Below are 14,160 nucleotides of genomic sequence, written 5' to 3'. Positions count from 1 at the left end.
CTAACCAGGCCTGACCTTGCTTAGCTTCCGAGACCGGGCGTATTGTAATGTATATATGATGCAAGTGAACATTTCACTGGACCGTTTCCACCCTGTATCCTGTGCACGTGACGAATAAACGTTGATGTGATGATCAACTCACCATTCATATCAGCTGTCATAGTCAACATAATGACTAACCTGTAACCCCTCACATCGACTCATTATTGTTATTATGTTACTTTTTAAAATGTTCTTAAAACTGCATTGTTGGTTAAGGAATTGCAAGTAAAATATTACGGTAAAGTGGTATTCTGCATATGTGATAAATATGGGTGACTGACTTGACCACCACTGTTGAGGCATCATTGACATGGATATTGCGTTTAAGCAATTTTATCATGATTCTGATCAAAAACAGCCATCCGGTTAACTTAGTCTACTTTTCCTTTACAACGGCAGAGGGTGCACCGTTCCTGGAGGTACTGCAATACCAGTTCGATGCGTGGAGTGGACGGAGCAAGCCCCTATTCCATCTCCCTATTCCAAAAATCAATTTAATATATGGTCCCGTGATAGGGGACGTATCAGATATTAAACTGATAAGAACAGACACTACACTTGATCTTAGCCAAAAGGCCGAGAAGCGATACCGTAATGCTTTCGGGAGGAAGGTGCCGTTCTCAGACACGTCAAATCCGGTAACGGTTACACCAAAATGAGCTCTGTACACTTTACAACAAATATCAAAGATGATTCTGTTTAAAAAAATCTGCATAGATTGGGAGTTGATCAACGGCGGGAAAAGACACTTTTCACTGTTACAAATTAGCATATTGGTAGGTTCCAAAGTCAAGTGGTCATCCACCCTCCAATCGGAAACGAGATAAATCCTTATTGAGTTAAAAACAGATTTACAGCTAAATTTGAATAATAATCTATCAAATAGGGGTGGGAGAAACAATTTGTAGATAATAAAACTGACATAACATATTTTTTTATAAACTATCTTTCGAAGCACTGCTTCCACAACTAAAATAAGTGTCCACTTGGTGGCGCCCGACTTCCACCGAACGCCGCCTTGTACAAGGTGTTCTTTGTTGTCAATAAAATACATTTGAATGTTGAACCACTTGACACGTTTCAATGCATACGTCATCAACGCAAAAATAGTCTATATATTTTTAACAGAAATTTGTTAATAAAACTTTTCCAGAATAAAAAAAATTGTGTTTAATATCTATACGTCCCCTGATTCACACCGCTATCATCCAGAAGGCGAGGTCAGTACAGGTGCATCAAAGCTGGGACCGAGAGACTGAAAAACAGCTTCTATCTCAAGGCCATCAGACTGTTAAACAGTCACCACTAGCCAGCCTCCACCCAGTACCCTGCCCTGAACCTTAGTCACTGTTACTAGCCAGCTTCCACCTGGTTACTCAACTCTGCACCTTATAGGCTGCTGCCCTGGAGTCATTGAACACTGGTCACTTTCATAATGTTTACATACCGTTTTGCCCAGTTTATACAGTGCTTTGCAAAAGTATACAGACCCCTTGGATTTCTTTACATTTTATGTCTTAGAAAATGGAATTCAATGTATTTAAATAAAAATAAAATAATTGTCAACAATCTACACAAAATACTCTAATGTTAAACGGGAAGAAAAGCTACATTTTATAATAAGATTAAGAAAAATGAAATAACTCAAATGTATTGCATCAGTATTACACTCCCTGAATCAATTATTTGGCTGCGATTACAGCTGTGAGTGTTTCTGGGTAAGTCTCTACGAGCTCTGCACCTCTGATTGTGTTCTTTATTCTTTTCAAAATTAGTCAAGCTCTGTCAAGATATTGGGAATCATGGCTAGACAACCATTTTTAAGTCTTGCCATAGATATTCAAACAGATTTAAGTCAAAACTGTAACTTGGCCAGTCAGGAACGTTCACTGTCTTCTTGGTAAGCAACTCCAGGGTAGATTTGGCCTTGTGTTTTAGGTTATTGTCCTGCAGAAAGGTGAATTCATCTCCCAGTCTCTGGTGTAAAGCAGCACGTTTTCCTCTAGGATTTCGCCTGTGCTTAGCTCTATCCCGCTTCTATTTATCCTGAAAATCTCCTCAGTATTTTGCTGATGTCAAGCATACCCATACCATGATGCAGCCACCACCAAGCATACCCATACCATGATGCAGCTACCACCAAGCATACCCATACCATGATGCAGCCACCACCAAGCATACCCATACCATGATGCAGCTACCACCAAGCATACCCATACCATGATGCAGCCACCACCAAGCATACCCATACCATGGTGCAGCCACCACCAAGCATACCCATACCATGATGCAGCCACCACCAAGCATACCCATACCATGATGCAGCCACCACCAAGCATACCCATACCATGATGCAGCCACCACCAAGCATACCCATAACATGATGCAGCCACCACCAAGCATACCCATACCATGATGCAGCCACCACCAAGCATAACCATACCATGATGCAGCCACCACCAAGCATACCCATACCATGATGCAGCCACCACCAAGCATAACCATACCATGATGCAGCCACCACCAAGCATACCCATACCATGGTGCAGCCACCACCAAGCATACCCATACCATGATGCAGCCACCACCAAGCATACCCATACCATGATGCAGCCACCACCAAGCATACCCATACCATGATGCAGCCACCACCAAGCATAACCATACCATGATGCAGCCACCACCAAGCATAACCATACCATGATGCAGCCACCACCAAGCATACCCATACCATGATGCAGCCACCACCAAGCATAACCATACCATGATGCAGCCACCACCAAGCATACCCATACCATGATGCAGCCACCACCAAGCATACCCATACCATGATGCAGCTACCACCAAGCATACCCATACCATGATGCAGCCACCACCAAGCATACCCATACCATGATGCAGCCACCACCAAGCATACCCATACCATGATGCAGCTACCACCAAGCATACCCATACCATGATGCAGCCACCACCAAGCATACCCATACCATGATGCAGCTACCACCAAGCATACCCATACCATGATGCAGCCACCACCAAGCATACCCATACCATGATGCAGCCACCACCAAGCATACCCATACCATGATGCAGCTACCACCAAGCATACCCATACCATGATGCAGCCACCACCAAGCATACCCATACCATGATGCAGCCACCACCAAGCATACCCATACCATGATGCAGCTACCACCAAGCATACCCATACCATGATGCAGCCACCACCAAGCATACCCATACCATGATGCAGCTACCACCAAGCATACCCATACCATGATGCAGCCACCACCAAGCATACCCATACCATGATGCAGCCACCACCAAGCATACCCATACCATGATGCAGCTACCACCAAGCATACCCATACCATGATGCAGCCACCACCAAGCATACCCATACCATGATGCAGCCACCACCAAGCATACCCATACCATGATGCAGCCACCACCAAGCATACCCATACCATGATGCAGCCATCACCAAGCATACCCATACCATGATGCAGCCACCACCAAGCATACCCATACCATGATGCAGCTACCACCAAGCATACCCATACCATGATGCAGCCACCACCAAGCATACCCATACCATGATGCAGCCATCACCAAGCATACCCATACCATGATGCAGCCATCACCAAGCATACCCATACCATGATGCAGCCACCACCAAGCATACCCATACCATGATGCAGCCATCACCAAGCATACCCATACCATGATGCAGCCACCACCAAGCATACCCATACCATGATGCAGCTACCACCAAGCATACCCATACCATGATGCAGCCACCACCAAGCATACCCATACCATGATGCAGCCATCACCAAGCATACCCATACCATGATGCAGCCACCACCAAGCATACCCATACCATGATGCAGCCACCACCAAGCATACCCATACCATGATGCAGCCACCACCAAGCATACCCATACCATGATGCAGCCACCACCAAGCATACCCATACCATGATGCAGCTACCTTCAAGCATACCCATACCATGATGCAGCCACCACCAAGCATACCCATACCATGATGCAGCCACCACCAAGCATACCCATACCATGATGCAGCCACCACCAAGCATACCCATACCATGATGCAGCCACCACCAAGCATACCCATACCATGATGCAGCCACCACCAAGCATACCCATAACATGATGCAGCCACCACCAAGCATTCCCATACCATGATGCAGCCACCACCAAGCATACCCATACCATGATGCAGCCACCATCGATGCTCAAAAATCACTCAGTGATGTGTTTTGTTTGCCACAAACAAACACAAGGCTTTTCATTTAGGCCATAAAGTGTATTCCTTTGCTGTGTATTTCTTCAGTATTATTTTAGCGCCTTCTTGCATACAAGACAGATGTTTTGGAATATTGGTATTCTTCTTTTAACTCTGTCATTTAGGTCATTATTGTGGAGTCACTACAATGTTGTTGATCCATCCTCAGTTTTCTCCCTAAACAGACATTGGACTCTGTTAGCAGTTTTAAAATAGTCTCCGTGGTAACGCCCCTGAGCAGTTTCCTTCCTGTCCTGCAGCTCAGTTCAGAAAAACGACGGGATCTCTGAAATGTCTGGGTGGTTTAATACATCATCCACAGCATCATTATTAACTTGACCAGGCTTAAAAAATAAATATTCAATGTCTGATTTGTTATTGTTATCCTCCTACCAATCACTATATGATAACCTGTTTCCTACTTACAAATGACCTACAGCGGGGAGAACAAGTATATGATAACCTGTATCCTACTTACAAATGACCTACAGCGGGGAGAACAAGTATATGATAACCTGTTTCCTACTTACAAATGACCTACAGCGGGGAGAACAAGTATATGATAACCTGTTTCCTACTTACAAATGACCTACAGCGGGGAGAACAAGTATATGATAACCTGTTTCCTACTTACAAATGACCTACAGCGGGGAGAACAAGTATATGATAACCTGTTTCCTACTTACAAATGACCTACAGCGGGGAGAACAAGTATATGATAACCTGTTTCCTACTTACAAATGACCTACAGTGGGGAGAACAAGTATATGATAACCTGTTTCCTACTTACAAATGACCTACAGCGGGAGAACAAGTATATGATAACCTGTTTCCTACTTACAAATGACAAACAGCGGGGAGAACAAGTATATGATAACCTGTTTCCTACTTACAAATGACCTACAGCGGGGAGAACAAGTATATGATAACCTGTTTCCTACTTACAAATGACCTACAGCGGGGAGAACAAGTATATGATAACCTGTTTCCTACTTACAAATGACCTACAGCGGGGAGAACAAGTATATGATAACCTGTTTCCTACTTACAAATGACCTACAGCGGGGAGAACAAGTATATGATAACCTGTTTCCTACTTACAAATGACCTACAGCGGGAGAACAAGTATATGATAACCTGTTTCCTACTTACAAATGACCTACAGCGGGGAGAACAAGTATATGATAACCTGTTTCCTACTTACAAATGACCTACAGCGGGGAGAACAAGTATATGATAACCTGTTTCCTACTTACAAATGACCTACAGCGGGAGAACAAGTATATGATAACCTGTTTCCTACTTACAAATGACCTACAGCGGGGAGAACAAGTATATGATAACCTGTTTCCTACTTACAAATGACCTACAGCGGGGAGAACAAGTATATGATAACCTGTTTCCTACTTACAAATGACCTACAGCGGGAGAACAAGTATATGATAACCTGTTTCCTACTTACAAATGACCTACAGCGGGGAGAACAAGTATATGATAACCTGTTTCCTACTTACAAATGACCTACAGCGGGGAGAACAAGTATATGATAACCTGTTACCTACTTACAAATGACCTACAGCGGGAGAACAAGTATATGATAACCTGTTTCCTACTTACAAATGACCTACAGCGGGGAGAACAAGTATATGATAACCTGTTTCCTACTTACAAATGACCTACAGCGGGGAGAACAAGTATATGATAACCTGTTTCCTACTTACAAATGACCTACAGCGGGGAGAACAAGTATATGATAACCTGTTTCCTACTTACAAATGACCTACAGCGGGGAGAACAAGTATATGATAACCTGTTTCCTACTTACAAATGACCTACAGCGGGGAGAACAAGTATATGATAACCCGTTTCCTACTTACAAATGACCTACAGCGGGGAGAACAAGTATATGATAACCTGTTTCCTACTTACAAATGACCTACAGCGGGGAGAACAAGTATATGATAACCTGTTTCCTACTTACAAATGACCTACAGCGGGGAGAACAAGTATATGATAACCTGTTTCCTACTTACAAAGCATGTAGAGGTCTGGAATTTGTATCATTGGTACACTTCAACTGTGAGAGACAGAAACCAAAACAAAAATCAAGAATATCACATTGTATGATTTTTGAGTAATTAATTTGCATTTTATTGCATGACATAAGTATTTGATCATCTACCAACCAGTAAGAATTCCGGCTCTCACAGACCTGTTAGTTTTTCTTTAAGAAGCCCTCCTGTTCTCCACTCATTACCTGTATTAACTGCACCTGTTTGAACTTGTTACCTGTATAAATGACACCTGTCCTCACACTCAATCAAACAGACTCTAACCTCTCCACAATGGCCAAGACCAGAGATCTGTGTAAGGACATCAGGCATAAAATTGTAGACCTGCACAAGGCTGGGATGGGCTACAGGACAATAGGCAAGCAGCTTGGTGAGATGGCAACAACTGTTGCAAGATCTCACCTCGTGGGGCATCAATGATCATGAGGAAGGTGAGGGATCAGCCCAGAACTACAAGACAGGAACTGGTCAATGACCTGAAACTGGGACCACAGACTTAAAGAAAACCATTTGTAACACACTATGCCGTCATGGATTAAAATCCTGCAGCACACGCAAGGTCCCCCTGCTCAAGCCAGCACATGTCCAGGCCCATCTGAAGTTTGCCAATGACCATCTGGATGATCCAGAGGAGGAATGGGAGAAGGTCATGTGGTCTGATGAGACAAAAATAGAGCTTTTTGGTCTAAACTCCACTCACCGTGTTTGGAGGAAGAAGAAGGATGAGTACAACCCCAAGAACACCATCCCAACCGTGAAACATGGAGGTGGAAACATCATTCTTTGGGGATGCTTTTCTGCAAAGGGGACAGGATGACTGCACCATATTGAGGGGAGGATGGATGGGGCCATGTATCGCGAGATCTTGGCCAACAACCTCTTCCCTCAGTAAGAGCATTGAATTTGGGTCGAGACTGGGTCTTCCAGCATGACAACGACCCGAAACACACAGCCAGGGCAACTAAGGAGTGGCTCCGTAAGAAGCATCTCAAGGTCCTGGAGTGGCCTAGCCAGTCTCCAGACCTGAACCCAATAGAACATCTTTGGAGGGAGCTGAAAGTCCGTATTGCCCAGCGGCAGCCCCGAAACCTGAAGGATCTGGAGAAGGTCTGTATGGAGGAGTGGGCCAAAATCCCTGCTGCAGTGTGTGCAAACCTGGTCAAGAACTACAGGGAACGTATGATCTCTAATTGGCAAACAAAGGTTTCTGTACCAAATATTAGGTTCTGCTTTTCTGATGTATCAAATACTTATGCCATGCAATAAAATGAAAATTGATTAACCTCTACATGCTTTGTAAGTAGGAAAACCTGCAAAATCGGCAGTGTATCAAATACTTGTTCTCCCCACTGTATATCATTAATTCATTTGTATTTATTTATATAATATCTATAAGCCAGCAAAGAATACAAGGTTAAGCCATCTTGCCTTTCTCAAAGGTGTGCCGATTCGTTAAGAGACTCACCTCTTGAAGTTGCAGGCAGACTGTGACATGACATAATCTGTGTTCACTGTGTTGAAAATACGAGGACTAACCTTCAGCCCTCCTCCTCCAGGTGGAGACGGTCTCATCTCTTGTTTCTCCATCTCCTTATTCTTTTTATTTCTATCAACTGCTTGGGGGTTTTTGACGCCCCTGTAGGTTGTCTAAGAGGAGATGGAGAGGTCAGAATGGCAGCTACAGACACACAGCTGTGTCCCCACTGGCACTCTATTCCCTATATAGTATACTACTTTAGACCAGAGCCCTATAGAACCCTATTCCCTATATAGTGCACTACTTTAGACCAGAGCCCTATAGAACCCTATTCCCCATATAGTGCACTACTTTAGACCAGAGCCCTATAGAACCCTATTCCCTATATACAGTGCACTACTTTAGACCAGAGCCCTATAGAACCCTATTCCCTATATAGTGCACTACTTTAGACCAGAGCCCTATAGAACCCTATTCCCTATATAGTGCACTACTTTAGACCAGAGCCCTATAGAACCCTATTCCCTATATAGTGCACTACTTTAGACCAGAGCCCTATAGAACCCTATTCCCTATATAGTGCACTACTTTAGACCAGAGCCCTATAGAACCCTATTCCCTATATAGTGCACTACTTTAGACCAGAGCCCTATAGAACCCTATTCCCTATATAGTGCACTACTTTAGACCAGAGCCCTATAGAACCCTATTCCCTATATAGTGCACTACTTTAGACCAGAGCCCTATAGAACCCTATTCCCTATATAGTGCACTACTTTAGACCAGAGCCCTATAGAACCCTATTCCCTATATAGTACACTACTTTAGACCAGGTCCCTATAGAACCCTATTCCCTATATAGTGCACTACTTTAGACCAGAGCCCTATAGAACCCTATTCCCTATATAGTACACTACTTTAGACCAGATCCCTATAGAACCCTATTCCCTATATAGTACACTACTTTAGACCAGATCCCTATAGAACCATAATCCCTATATTGTTTCAGTTGAAACAAGTTAATCCATTATCTTCCGTTCAATTCACTTTATTGATCTTTTCAGAAATGGGTCTCTCATAGTTGAGAGCTTTTACAGACAAGAGTTTTACTAGAATACAGGCCTACATGTGCATGTCATTATCTGACTAGAAATATTATGTTGAACATAATTCTATTTGTACGGTTAAATGCTAGATACAGAAGCATTGCATATCAAACTGAGCTTCCTGAAAGAGGATAGTGCTCGCCATTGGGCAGGGCAGACAGATGTCAGACATCCGGGGAGAGGATAGTGCTCGCCATTGGGCAGAGCAGCCAGATGTCAGACTTCCTGAGACACATTCAGTACAGTTAATGCAGATAGATAGCCATTGCCAGGTCGTCACTAGTTACCACAGCCACAAAGTAATAAACACCACCTACTTCTACAACTTATCTTCTTAAAATATTATTTTAAACCTAACCATAACCACACTGCTAACCTTATGCCTTACCTTAAAGTTTTTTTAAATCACTTTTGTTTGCATGATTTTTACAATTTAGCCAATCTTGACTTTGTGGCTGTGCTATCGAGTGGGAACCCAGTTGCCAGCTGTTTGACACATGCTGGATTATATGGGTCTTCCCATGTGGCAAGAGGCCTGGTCGACTCCCCAAGCTGACAAGGTACAAATCTGTCGTTCTGCCCCTGAACAGGCAGTTAACCCACTGTTCCTAGGCCGTCATTGAAAATAAGAATTTGTTCTTAACTGACTTTCCTAGTAAAATAAAGGTAAAACAAATAAATAAAAAATAAATAAAAAACTTATAGCCTGGTCCCAGATCTGTTAGAGGCATTAAGCTCCAGTATATAGTGTTGTTGTGTCAGGGAAAGCATAAGTTACAGCCTGGTCCCAGATCTGTACACTCCAGTATATAGTGTTGTTGTGTCAGGGAAAGCATAAGTTATAGCCTGGTCCCAGATCTGTACGCTCCAGTATATAGTGTTGTTGTGTCAGGGAAAGCATAAGTTATAGCCTGGTCCCAGATCTGTACGCTCCAGTATATAGTGTTGTTGTGTCAGGGAAAGCATAAGTTATAGCCTGGTCCCAGATCTGTACGCTCCAGTATATAGTGTTGTTGTGTCAGGGAAAGCATAAGTTATAGCCTGGTCCCAGATCTGTACGCTCCAGTATATAGTGTTGTTGTGTCAGGGAAAGCATAATTTATAGCCTGGTCCCAGATCTGTACGCTCCAGTATATAGTGTTGTTGTGTCAGGGAAAGCATAAGTTATAGCCTGGTCCCAGATCTGTACGCTCCAGTATATAGTGTTGTTGTGTCAGGGAAAGCATAAGTTATAGCCTGGTCCCAGATCTGTACGCTCCAGTATATAGTGTTGTTGTGTCAGGGAAAGCATAAGTTATAGCCTGGTCCCAGATCTGTACGCTCCAGTATATAGTGTTGTTGTGTCAGGGAAAGCATAAGTTATAGCCTGGTCCCAGATCTGTACGCTCCAGTATATAGTGTTGTTGTGTCAGGGAAAGCATAAGTTATAGCCTGGTCCCAGATCTGTACGCTCCAGTATATAGTGTTGTTGTGTCAGGGAAAGCATAAGTTATAGCCTGGTCCCAGATCTGTACGCTCCAGTATATAGTGTTGTTGTGTCAGGGAAAGCATAAGTTATAGCCTGGTCCCAGATCTGTTTGTGCCATCTTGCCAATTCCTGTGGTCAAAGGAATGACAATAACCATTGGAGCTGGCAAGACGGCACAAACAGATTGGGAACTAGGGTAAGGAACGTTTTTAAAAAGTTAAGACAGAATGACGAAGTGAAAGGTGGGTGGTGGGAGGAATTACCAGCCGATTCAAGACATTGAGGCTAAGAACAGAAGTGAGAGGTGGGAGGAAATACCAGCCGATTCAAGACATTGAGGCTAAGAACAGAAGTGAGAGGTGGGAGGAAATACCAGCCGATTCAAGACATTGAGGCTAAGAACATGGTCTTCATACTCACCTCGATGCTTTAGTAGGCCGACATGCTTTATGGGTTGGATACAATTGGCTTTGACTGAAGAATTTCTGTATAACAGTGAAATTACCCACCAGTCTTATGAGATACTAAACATTATGATTGGAGAGAATTTAGTAGCCTTGCAACAAAAGGGTACAAACACCATAAATTGGATTTCTAGATTGGATTTCTTGGTTCAAGGCTTGTTATATAGGCAAACCTTTTCACACTACTGAGCCGAATCAAGCCGAGCTGCAGTGTGCTGACCTGGTTACACAGCACATCTACCGTACAGATGTAGGATCTTAATTTGAGACAGTTTGCTACAGCCCGAACTTAATCATGCAGCAACAGGCAATGTGAATTATTATGTGTATTATAATTAAAAAAAATTTTTTTGTAGGAGTTGATACATTTTTCGTAAGGGAAAAATCGAGTCTGAAATTTCACAGTGAAAATTACAAACTTCAGAAGACCTTTTAAATCTCAAAATACACTGCAAGTTTTAAATGTCCTCACCACACCCTAATCCGACTGAGCCACACAGGACCACCATGTGTTGGCTATATAGGACTGGTTTCCTGGACACAGATTAATCCTAGTCCTGGTCTAAAAAAAAGAGAAAGATTTAACGGTGAATCTCCATGGAAATGCTTTTCAGTCCTGGACTAGGCTTAATCTGTGACCGGGAAACCAGCCCTTCGCTGTACCAGTGTAAGCCTACCTTATATGGTTGTCATAAAAACTGGTCCAAAACAGTCATACCTCTTTCTGTCTCTGCTCAGCTGTCTCTGCCAGCTGACGTCTCCTTGTCTCCTGGGAAGGAAGCAGAACATGATGTTGAGAATAAGGAAAATTAAAAAAATAACGTTAATGAAATTAATGAGAAAAAAATATATATTAAACGAGACCTGAAGAGCAGAGATCTGAATGGGAACGTATAAATCTGATTGTTTTGGGGTTTGTTGGTTATGCTGTTTTATGTTACATTGTTTCATTTTGGAATCCATCTATATGTACAATTTGTTTACGCTGTTGACCTGAAACATGGACAATAGTGTATATAAAATGTAACTCGCTAGTTACCGCCAGCACCCAAGCTAATAATGAACCCAGCTACTGTAACTAGTTACTTACTCGATCTGGTGTGGGGGACAAGGCGTTTCCAGATCCACCAAGGCACGGTAAACACATCCCCATATTGGAGCAAGGAAATCAAAATGTTTAGTTTCTGTGTTCAATGTTTGTTGACTAAATTACTTGACTAGATTGAGCTACTTAACGTAAGGTCGCTACATCTAGAAGAACCCAGCAGGCGAAATGGGCTAGTTAGGTTAGTTACTCTTGTGCACATCGACAAAAAGAGTCTACCCACTCTGCTTTTGATAAATCTACGAGCTAACTAACTATAAGCACTTGATATATTTTCTCTCTCCATCTAACCACTTGTTGAAACGACGGGGTCATTTGGAAAACGTCCACTTGAAAGACAGGGTGGGGGGGGGAAGACAATGTAAACACAGAATATGAGCAGTGTTCAAGAACAAATAAGAACTCAGGCAGGCTTGTTATTCTTCTATGATATAACGGGGGTCCGCAAACTAACGTTAAAGGTGTTTGCCAACACCTATTGTGCTGGAGTGTCTGGTCAATCACAACATCAGCTCCTCATTTCTAAATCCTCCTACCTAACTCAGTACTTAAGAGAATAAAGAAAAAAAAGAGCCCTACTTACTTCAACAACAAAAAAACCTCCCTCATCCCCCTTCCAAACCTCTCCAACCTCAATCCAACACTTCAGTGTTTCCCTCTCTTCAACATACTGTTAGGGTTGCGTCAACAGGATAAATATGACAAAGAGTCACCAATTGTATACTATGTATTTTTTATTAGCTAAGCAATAAGTGGTAAATGCAATTTTTGTATATACGGGCTCTCTGTCCCACCTCGCAGGGCAAACAGAGACCTGACTTGTTCCTGACAAAGATATTATAAATATACTCTGACAGAGGTAGTTCCTGCTTCGGAGCCGGCCTGTCAGAGTAGAGACTGGGCGTGGTTTAGACTCACCCAGCCTATCGTTGATTGTTGGCGCAGAGGCTGGTCCCAGCCCCCTAAGCGCTTCAACGGTCTGTCGTTGTAGCTGTGTAGAATATACAGTTATCAGGCACCTGGCTCCTGTTATCTAACAAAAGACTGTTTGTTCTCGCAACACTAAGTTCTGAATGTGCCCCCCCAACTCATTGCACAGTTCCTGTCTTCATGTTATTCTGAAATTTTTCCATCATGAGAAAGGCCCATGGCCCTGAAACTGTTAACACTGTCTCAAGTCAGCTCTGTTGCATCACACATACACCCACATACAAGCCAACAGCAGATAATATTCAATCACACATGATATGGTAACGGGCTATAGTGCATAACACAGAACCTCACAGTTTCGACACCTTCAGCTCTACAGGGCCTAGTGAGGAGTACTGTATCGACACCTTCAGCTCTACAGGGCCTAGTGAGGAGTACTGTATCGACGCCTTCAGCTCTACGGGGCCTAGTGAGGAGTACTGTATCGACACCTTCAGCTCTACAGGGCCTAGTGAGGAGTACTGTATCGACGCCTTCAGCTCTACGGGGCCTAGTGAGGAGTACTGTATCGACGCCTTCAGCTCTACGGGGCATAGTGAGGAGTACTGTATCGACGCCTTCAGCTCTACAGGGCCTAGTGAGGAGTACTGTATTGACGCCTTCAGCTCTACGGGGCCTAGTGAGGAGTACTGTATCGACGCCTTCAGCTCTACGGGGCATAGTGAGGAGTACTGTATCGACGCCTTCAGCTCTACAGGGCCTAGTGAGGAGTACTGTATCGACGCCTTCAGCTCTACAGGGCCTAGTGAGGAGTACTGTATTGACACCTTCAGCTCTACAGGGCCTTGCGAGGAGTACTGTATCGACACCTTCAGCTCTACGGGGCCTAGTGAGGAGTACTGTATCGACACCTTCAGCTCTACAGGGCCTTGCGAGGAGTACTGTATCGACACCTTCAGCTCTACAGGGCCTAGCGAGAAGGGTAAGTGAAGGAGGTGAATGTTGTTGAGGTTGGTCCTGTAATATTTTTGTGTTCTTGATTGATTTGCTGTAGGTGTCGATGAGTGTCGATCAGCCAAACCCCTTGCCCCCAAAACATGCCTCAACACTCCAGGGTCATCTGTACAGGGACTGTAAATGCTCTTATTGTATGTAATTGAAAAAAACGTGAAGACCTTAACCAAGCGA

At 43.5% G+C, this 14,160-nt stretch overlaps 1 protein-coding gene and 1 non-coding gene across 2 annotated transcripts; both read right to left on the bottom strand.

Annotated features, from left to right (window-relative positions):
- Positions 1-439: 439 nt before the first annotated feature.
- LOC135509800 (U2 spliceosomal RNA) lies at positions 440-630 on the bottom strand. The gene has a single exon (XR_010450972.1). It is a non-coding gene; the product is annotated as a U2 spliceosomal RNA (small nuclear RNA).
- Positions 631-6,423: 5,793 nt separating this feature from the next.
- Positions 6,424-12,410, bottom strand: LOC135509759 (small VCP/p97-interacting protein-like). Its single transcript, XM_064930661.1, has 4 exons — positions 12,028-12,410; positions 11,656-11,706; positions 7,888-8,069; positions 6,424-6,427 (listed from the first exon to the last, which is right to left on the bottom strand). The coding sequence occupies exons 1-4, from the start codon at positions 12,088-12,090 to the stop codon at positions 6,424-6,426; spliced, it is 300 nt and encodes a 99-aa protein (XP_064786733.1). The 5' UTR covers positions 12,091-12,410.
- Positions 12,411-14,160: the final 1,750 nt, after the last annotated feature.

This window comes from Oncorhynchus masou, chromosome 22 (assembly GCF_036934945.1).
Source record: "Oncorhynchus masou masou isolate Uvic2021 chromosome 22, UVic_Omas_1.1, whole genome shotgun sequence".
NCBI lineage: Eukaryota > Metazoa > Chordata > Actinopteri > Salmoniformes > Salmonidae > Oncorhynchus > Oncorhynchus masou.
Note: the sequence above shows the minus strand (reverse complement) of the source record. Positions and strands in the feature narration are given on the sequence as shown.